This window comes from Setaria viridis, chromosome 9 (assembly GCF_005286985.2).
Source record: "Setaria viridis chromosome 9, Setaria_viridis_v4.0, whole genome shotgun sequence".
Classification (NCBI taxonomy): domain Eukaryota; kingdom Viridiplantae; phylum Streptophyta; class Magnoliopsida; order Poales; family Poaceae; genus Setaria; species Setaria viridis.
Genome location: NC_048271.2, coordinates 4160394 through 4169814, shown reverse-complemented (window position 1 = coordinate 4169814; position 9421 = coordinate 4160394). Strand labels below are relative to the sequence as shown.

At 42.2% G+C, this 9421-nt stretch overlaps 1 protein-coding gene across 1 annotated transcript; it reads left to right on the top strand.

Annotated features, from left to right (window-relative positions):
* Positions 1-793: 793 nt before the first annotated feature.
* On the top strand, positions 794-9158 carry LOC117836373 (protein ESSENTIAL FOR POTEXVIRUS ACCUMULATION 1). The gene is made up of 8 exons (XM_034715782.2): positions 794-991; positions 2170-2240; positions 2669-3679; positions 3769-3886; positions 3971-4036; positions 4659-5219; positions 5326-7423; positions 8613-9158. Exons 1-8 carry the CDS (start codon positions 907-909, stop codon positions 8785-8787), a joined length of 4185 nt encoding a protein of 1394 aa, XP_034571673.1. The 5' UTR covers positions 794-906; the 3' UTR covers positions 8788-9158.
* Positions 9159-9421: the final 263 nt, after the last annotated feature.

Sequence of the window (9421 nt, the reverse complement as noted above, 5' to 3'; positions counted from 1 at the left end):
AAACTTTCCCCTTTTATCTCATGGTTTTTCTCCCCTTCTCCCACGATGTATCATTTTCCTTTTTTCCATTTATAGTGATCAGCATCAAGTGGCTAGGCATGGTTGATTTTCCTTTTTCCATTTATAGTGATTAGCATCAAGTGCCTAGGTATCTTTTTTTTTTCCATTTATAGTGACACATCAAGTGCCATTGGCACGGTTGATACCTCCAGTCACACTCATGCATCTTTATATGGAATGGGAACTAAGCTAGCGCACTTTTACCCTGTTCCATGTCTCAAAGCAACAAAACTCACTATCAATTGCTTGCTACGTGCGCTTCCTTTCCTACTTCTCTTTGTAATGTATTCTCGCGTGATCAACATCACTTTGCTTTGTGGGCATCCCACAAATCATCCTTGGTGTGCTAGTATCGAGTGCTCCAGCCCTAGTATTTTCTTTTTTTTCCCTCTTCTCCATACTTCATATACTTCTTCAATGATCGTCCAAATGCCAGGCTTATCGTGCTGTGAATGCTTTGCGATTCCCGCAGCAAATGCACTCCTCAGTCCTCACCACACCGTCTGGGCGTCTGGCACACGAAGTAAGTAAAAGATGCCAAAGCGCAACAAATGAAACGATCAGAGGAGGTTGGGGTGTAAACCGTAAATGTTTCTCAGCGGCCGTCCAAAATTACGGACTAAAGGAGAGGGCCTGCACGCAAAACCCCGCCACGTGGAAAGCAGCAAGCTGGTTGTACTTGTACGCGATCCCACGTCTCCTCTCTCGCATCCGCCTCGTTAAGCTCGTAAACCCCCACTCAGGCACTCAGCACTTCCTCTCCCCCTCTCGCTCGCTCTCGCCTCCCCTCCCGAAAACCCCATTTCCTCCTCCGCCGCTAGGGCTTTCGCCGCCACCGCCGCATCCATGGCCGACGACGGCGACCGCGAGAATGCGGACCCCAACCGCTGCTCCACCCCCGACGCGCCTCCACCTCCCGAGAACACCCAAGGTGATTAACTGATCCCCCCCCTCCCCACCCCCACACTCCCCCAACTCGCCGCGTCCTTTCGATCGGGCGCTTGAACCGGAGCGCTGGGCCGCTGACGCGAGCCCTACCTTGGTGGGTTGGCTTAATTTACCGCTGGGTGGCGTGGTTGATCGATCCCTCGGTGCGTGCGTGCGTGCGAGGCGGCGCGCGGCTCCGTGCGCGCTGTGCACGGGTTCGCGCGCCGTTTCTGGGGCTTTTTGGTTTTTGCGGGGTTTGGGTGGCGTAGGCGTCAACCAAATTGGCGAACTTGCGACTCCCGTTGGGGTTTTCTTCGGTGGTTTGGTGGATGATCGACCTTACGGTTTCTGTCAGAGTGAAAATGTTTCTTCATTAGAGTTAATTTGTATGGGGGCATGGGTGTTGTGTTTTAGTATGTCGAGCATGTAGGACTACAGTTCGGACTTTGGATTGGTTAGATTTGATTGCAGCACTGCTTGTTGTGTGCTGATTTTCTCACTTTTTTTATACATTTTTTTGTCAGAAAAATTTGATCGCTGACGTGCTGGTTATGGTTATGTACAGTATGCATTGGCGTTTAGTGGCACTACGATATACCCTATATTGCTTGGTCTTCTCGAGCTGTGTCATGTAGATGTTAGATTTTGTTGGTGATCGCTAATTCGCTATCAGGTCCTCTTTTGGTCAGTCCTTTACCGTTACAAATCCTTCAGTGATACTGGTTGCAGTGGTCCTTCAAAAGTACCATTTTCTGTAGATCCGCTTTAATGAAACACTACTAATCATGATATCTTATGTTGAAGTTACTGGTTTTAAGTGCAAGCTCTTACAATGAACTGCTGTAACAACTAAGAACTTGACTTGTTTCTTTTTTTTGAAACGACAAAATTGGTAAATGCTTGTTTTACTTCATAGCTTTGAGCTTTATTTTTTCTGTGCAAGCAAATTCACACTATTGCATTAAACGTAGCATAACCAATATCCTCTGTTACAGTTGTACAGATGCTTGAATTCTGTGGTTTATTTTTGTTTCTTTGCCTTTTATATTTATGTTTCACTATGGACTGTCCATGTCTTGTCCATAAGGAAATTATTTGCTGGTTAAATATGGAGACCTGGTCTCTGTTGTTTCTGAACACAATGATTTTGCGCTTACTTATGGTACTATTTTGTTTCTGCAGACAAACCAGAACTGGATATCAATAGCACACCCTCTACTCGTTTGCTTGAGCCACAACTGGGGGAAAACAAGGTAATGACAGAACTGGACAAGTATCTACGGGTGTTTGGACACCATATATTCTTTGAATCTGTATAATCTTGGTATCCAACTGTCGTAAGAAGTAAAGGATAGCTAGAGTAGACATATCATGGCCCCTTGGACTCATATCTTCTTGGGTAGAAGATATGTATACAACACATTTTCTTTTACCAATAATTCAAATCAGTTTTTCTAGTAGCACTTTCTCTTCCCTTCTCAGCAAGATCTTATGGACTAAAGCCTGGTAACTTCTATAGGGCCAGAAAACTGTTCTTTTTTGCTATTCTGGCTAATTATGTGTAACAATACCAAAGTGGACTGCTGAGTAATAGAATTTCTTTTGGATAGCTATTACCCTCAGATTGCCGTTTCTGTTTTAGTGATGTCTTATGTATTTGATGTTCATTTGTTTGCTGCAGGAGACTGATTCACCTGGTATCCTCTCTAATTCTGCAAACACATCAGGAAACAGTGAAGAAAGGAACAATACTGCAAAGAAAAGAGATGTTTTCAGGCCTTCTGTGTTTGATAGAATAGCAGGCCACCGTGACCAATGTTGTGATGATGACACCAAACCGAATTCAGATTCCCATCGAATTCGGTGGAGGGAAACGGAAAAGGAACATAGTGATATGAACAAGATGGGACGGCCCTATGATGACTCCAAGCAGTATCTTGATAGCCACCCGAGTCCACAAGAGCGCTGGGGAAGCGCACATAGTAAGGAGGGAAACTATGACCGATACCGTGATAATAAGTGGAATGCTCGCAGGGGTCCCAGTAATAAAGATTCTGAAAATTGGCGTGACAGGTCATATTCAGATAGAAAAGATGACACTCCCCGTGAAAAAGTTTTCTCTCACGATACAGGTCATGGGAAAGATGTTTGTGATCCTGAGCAGGGGAATGAAAGGGACAGTAATATTTCTCGATCATGGAACTCCAGCAATTTTGTGAGCCGTGGCACGGGTGGTACATCTGATCATCTTTCCCTGGCTCCACAGAAGCCATACAGTAGTAATATTTCTCGGTCATGGAACTCCAGCAATTTTGTGAGCCGTGGCACGGGTGGTACATCTGATCATCTTTCCCTGGCTCCGCAGAAGCCATCTGCTTCATTTGGATACAGTAGGGAGAGGCAGGAAAGTGATAGCCCAAACTCTACAAGTTTTCACAGAAGGTTTACATCTGTTACGAGCAGAGTCAATAGTCAATCTTCACGCCCATTCCACCTTGGCGTACTTTCTGCCAGGCCTGGTGGTGCATCTAGAGACTCTCTGCGATATAGCAGGATGAAATTGCTTGAAATTTACAGAACAACTGATGTTAGAAACTTTGTAATGCCATTAGATGATACTGAGGAGATCTCACTGTGGCAAGAAGATCCTATGGAGCCTTTAGCCCTCATCGCACCTAATGCTGAAGAAGCGGTAATTTTTACTATTATTTTGTCTTTACTGGCACAGGGAGGTCTTGTGATCATAAGATTCTTATCTTTTAATTTTCCTTGTGTTAATAGGTGATTTTGAAAGGAATTGAAAGAGGAGATGTCACAAACAGTTGTGCACAAGCTTGCAAAGATGGTTCTGTTGGAAAAAGTAATCCAGATGTGGTGCCATTAGAACAATCAAACCTAAGTGAGAAGCAGCTTCTGACTTTTGTTATCAATGTGCAGAAGCTTTTGAATCATGTGCTGATTGTTTTTTACTCCCTTTATGCAGCTGGAAAAGAAGATCAATCAGGAAGCAGTGAAGATTTCAAGGGCAAAATAACCAGAAGTATCAGAGGTATGTGGTAGAGCTCATGCATATATTGTGAATTCAATGTATTTGGTTAGTACCAGCTTCCCGTGTGGTGTTCTCCCCAGGATTGTGTAATGGTGTTACTTAATATGCTCTAAATACAGACATTTCATGGAACTTTGATGGATTCATATCAGCAGACTTGTTCATGCTTGAGAGTGACAAATTTACTAACAAAAATATATTTCTGAATGTATTCATCAGAATATTTTATGGTGTTCCTTTTCTGTTGCTACCGTTTAAACCAGATAACCTACAACCACATCCACATGTTTCCTTATAGAAATAAATAAAAGGATAATATGTTTGCAGGATTGATATACTTATGATTTTTGCACCTAGGAAATGTTCTGTGGATAGTACCCAAATCTGGTGAATGTATTCAATCTATTTCCTTCAATTTATTTCATCTGAAATTACAGCTACCCAAGAAAAAAACCGGTGTATACCAATATTATAGATATCCATTTTGTTGCATTTTGCCTGCATCTTGGATCCTTAGCCCTTTAAAATTGTAATCATGATAGTATGCATTACTGCTTTATCTTCTCACATAAATTTTTATAGCTTATTCACTAAATTGTATTATCTGTGTTGTCTTTGCTAGGAATTCCTGGGGGTGCTGATTTAAGCGAGCGCTTAAAGTCTGATAAATCTTCTTATACTGCTCCACAAGAATCTGAGTCTATTGGTGGTCATATCCATGGGCCATCTATTGAATTTGGACAGCAATACAATGACTTGGACCCAGGAACTAAAGTTGGTGTAGATGACATTATCAGTCCAGAAAACCTTTCTTTATACTACAAAGATCCAAAGGGGCGAACCCAGGGCCCTTTTTCTGGATCTGACATCATTGGTTGGTTCGAGGCTGGTTTTTATGGTATTGATTTGCTGGTCCGTGTTGCAAGTGCTCCTTGTGATTCTCCTTTCTTATTACTTGGGGATGTCATGCCACACTTACGAGCAAAGGTAAGGGTGCCTCCAGGCTTCAGCAATGCCAAACCAAGAAGTATGCCACATCTAGGATCAGCTTATCTTGAGATATCTGATTACGGGTCCATAAACAAGAATGGTAGTGTAACTGAAGCTGAAAATCACTTTCTGGAGTCTCCAATGTCTAGTAACACCCAGAATCCCAGAGCAGAAACTAGCCCTGTCACTAGAGGTTGGTTTCTCATCAATGTCATTCTTTATGCCCATCTCATGACATTATTTTATCTCTGCCTGTATATTTTGTTCCAAGATGTAATGCCGTTTTCTTTTGATTTCAGGTATGAATGAACGGATCAGTATATTTGGCAACCTTTTTGTTTCTGGCAGTGATGGTGTGAATAGCGTAAACTATCTTGCAGAACAGAAGAGGCTGTTAGAGAGGGAGAATTCCTTTCAAATAGAAGGTGATATCATATCAGTTGCACAGAAACAAAAGAAAGATTCAACTCAGTCAACTACGCACTCAATATTGTTCCATCAAATGATTGACCCATCAAGTGAAGCTCTCCAACCTCAGAATGTTAACCTGCTCTCAGTGCTGCTTCCTGCAGGAAAACATCAAGCACCTGCTACTAATTCTGGATTGCCACTTTGGTCAGATACTCCTGAGTCTGGGAATCTGCATCCTGGTGTGTGCGGTATAGATCCTGTTCAAGAGGTACATATGCACCAAAATCTGCACAATTCTCAGCAAATAGGTATTGATCCTCAACAGCATTACTCTGCATCCCAGAATCAACCAACTTTGGCTTGTTTGAACTCACAAATCATGCAGCCAGAAAATTTTCTCAGTGAAATATCTCAGGATCCTCAGTTAAACATATCGCAACAACAGTATCTGCCATCAGAACTACAGTTGCAGCCACTGATGCCTGGAATCCCTCAACCTCAATCCTCTCTACTGAACAACATCCTACAACTCAGGCAGCAGGAGCATCAACAACAGCAACAACACATTTCTCAGGTCCCACCTCATGATTGTTCCTCGCAGCAGCTTTATGATCCTTATGGGACAAATCATATTTCATTGTCATCTGGTGATTGTTTGAAGCTTTGTCTTCAAAGAACACAAGAGATACTTGAACTTGCTCAGAAGTTACCTTGTCATGGTATGCATGAGATACAACTGCCTGGTCAGGTTATTGGTTTCTCGGAAAGTTGGGCTCCTGCTTTATGGTTGCCCCATGAGATGATGGGCCATGCACCTCGGAAAGAATGTTCTGCTAGTTTCACGCGGTACTTTGCAGTTATTGATGCTCCTTCAGGAAAAGAGAGTACTGTAGACTCACTATCTAAGAAAACTCTGAACTCTGGATCTATTGAGGGCAGCAAGGTGACTGTTTATGAAGAGAAAGGTTTTCCTCGATCGTATCAAGATCTTGCAAAATCGGAAAATGTATCATCTCATATCTCCAATCAAGTTCATGATGTGGAAATTTCCTCTACCCATCCTCAGTCATGGAAACCTCCTCCAGGTGTTAGAACCAAATCACTGTTGGAAATTCAAGCAGAGGAACAATTGAAAGCACAGAGGGAAATGGCCAAGGAAAATGCTAAAGTAACTACAACAGCGCCTTCGGTGTTATCTATTCCTTGGGCTAGCTTGGCTGAAACTTCTGAGCAACAGTTTGGAGATGAGACTAAATCTATGGGTCATCGAGAAAATGTCAATATATCACGGACTAAGAGAAGTCAGTTGCATGATTTATTGGCGGAAGAGGTACTGGTAAAGTCGAATGATAAAGATGCTGTCATCATAGACAGTGCTGATGATACATCTTTTCCTCCTTTGGCACCTTATGCTACTCAGTGTGATGCTCATTATCTTGATGATGGTGATTTCATTGAGGTCAAGGACACAAGAAAGAAAAGGAACAAGGCAGAGAAATCCAAAGGTTCTGCAGTTAAAGCCCCAGCACCACTTGGTTCGTTTAATCCATCTGTGGTATCTGTGCCTATTGAAAAGGGAAAGTCTGTCACGCAGGCCCAGCAAGAAAAGGACGAACTTCCTCCTCAGCCAAGTGCTCCATCTCTGGGAGATTTTGTTCCTTGGAAGAACGATGAAGCAAATGCTGCACCTGGCCCAGCATGGTTTACTGACACTCTACAGGTGTGCAAACCATTGTCTCTGAGAGATATTCAGATGGAAGAACGGGAATCAGGTAGTCTGCAACAAGTAGTACCAGCATCATCCCATGCAAAAGAGCCTATGAACCAGCAAAGTCATGGGAATGATTCATCCTTGCAAGGTTCTGGATCACCTCCATTGGGGGTTACCAAAACCCTCCAAATGACTTCCCATGTTTCCAGTCACTCCTATACTAATTCTGATGAGGATCTATTTTGGGGGTCTCGTGAGCATGCAAAGCAAGATAAGTATGTTTTTAGCTATGGGATAACTTTTTCAGCTTTTCTTCATTCTTATCAATGAAAATTTGGACCTTGACCTTTCCGAACTTATACCCTCTGCTAGCAAACTTACAACTAATATACATTAAATAGCACTTAAGGATTTTCTGTTAAAGTTGATCTGCAACTAAACCGTGAGAGTTTTCTGGTTATTTTTTTGCGTCATGTGACAAGTGTTTGTTTAATGGACAATTGGACAATTGGACATGTCAGTAGTGCAACTTATTATTCACATCCATCGCATATACTCTCTGGTTTTGAGTCTGTTTAATCTGTTAAACTTGTTTTAATGTACGTAGTAGTAAGATTCATGATGTGTGTCCTTGAACCTGCATTTTGACTTGAAAAAATACTAGATTTCAAGATTGAGGTGTCTGCAATATGATTTTGGTCTTTGATCTTTCAACTTCAACAACACAACTTTCTTTGGCCTTGTGCATATGTTGGTTATTCTGCGGTCACGAATAAAATGTCATTCAGATGTCCGATGGTATAGCAACTTTTCTTGCACAACACTGTATTTTGTATCTTTTCCCAAATATATGGTAATAAAATATATAGGGGTTATAAGGTAAATTGCAATCTTTGTGCACTGAATAAAAGGTAAAAATGGGTAGCTTCAATTGTTTCTAGCAGGATAAACAAAATATGGGCACTTTGATGTAACATATTTTGACTTTAAAATATCAAACTGCTCAGGTCCATGTTACGCATAGATCGAGCGGTGCTTAGACTGATTAGCTTCTTCGGTTCGATATACACAACTTTAGCTGCCATGCGCCATTGGTCCATTAGTATTTCTGAAGTCGTTCGTGTGTGTTTTGATACTCCTATGCTACCTTTTTTACCCACAAGTAGAAACACGTTAGTTTGGTTTCCAGCACTTCACTAGATGAGCTTATAATATTCAGTCATCGTGCTCCCTCCAATGCCTTCACAGAGGATCTGAATCCTGGGATTATCTTGCTGCATATTATTTTGTATTCTTAATCTCGTACATGGTTTTTATTCATAAGAACAAGTCGGGGTTACAGTCTTACCAGTGCTTATAATCAAATAGCATAAAGGCATCTACAATTTATTCCTTTGAGCCCTGTTTCATACACTTCTCATGCATTCTTTATGCGCTGAAAACTTATGTTCTCTACATAACCAGGTCGGAATTCCAATCTACAAGTGAGAGTGGAGGTTCCGTGTTCAATATGGCATCTGCTGCATTGGACATTCAGAAGAAAGGGAAGAAAGGTACAAGGCTGAGCTCGTCTCTTTTGGGGTTCAAGGTTCACAGCAATCGGATCATGATGGGCGAGATCATGCATGCGGAAGATTAGATGGCGCCGAGCAGACTGGTATATAGTTGACATGTCGAGCCACGACGGCCACCAATTCGTTTACTGATGCACATACACTTCACGTCACCTTTTTAGAACGATCTTTTTTCATAGGAGTGGAGCTTTCTACAGATGGGTATTAGTAGAGTGGATCGTTCACTGTCACGGTTTCACGGCTGAAGCGATGAGATTTGGAATTGAGGGACCGACAACAGATTTGGTCTTCAATGGCTGTAACTTAAAATTCGTGTAATATCTTTGTTGCTGGGCGGATTTTGTGAGACAGGCACTGCAAAACTAGAGCCTGGAGCTTCCAGAGTCACAGGTTTCACTTGCAGCATGGAATACTGCAATGCCGAGTTTGATCATTCTGGAAACAGTTTTTTTTTTGTTGGGGGGGGGGGGGGGGGGGGGTTGGGGTACTACAAGTTCTGATGCATAACTATTCCTGAAATTTGAAGTTCCTGGTGGGACTGTATTTTTTGAAACATAAAAGGGCAGAGCACTGCCCTATCATATAAGGAGGAGAGAAATTGTTTGTCTTACATAGTTGAGATTACAAGATAACAATTAAAACGCTCAGCTTATGACACATGGTTACACTAGAGAAACGCTATTCTATCGCTGGTGCACC

What these genes read in the sequence shown, in the direction of transcription:
- LOC117836373 (XM_034715782.2), top strand. Translation starts at nt 907, where the DNA reads ATGGCCGACGACGGCGACCGCGAGAATGCGGACCCCAACCGCTGCTCC. An exon ending in ACCTCCCGAGAACACCCAAG is followed by an intron (nt 992 to 2,169) that starts GTGATTAACTGA and finishes TTGTTTCTGCAG; the next exon opens with ACAAACCAGAACTGGATATC. An exon ending in GAGCATGCAAAGCAAGATAA is followed by an intron (nt 7,424 to 8,612) that starts GTATGTTTTTAG and finishes CTACATAACCAG; the next exon opens with GTCGGAATTCCAATCTACAA.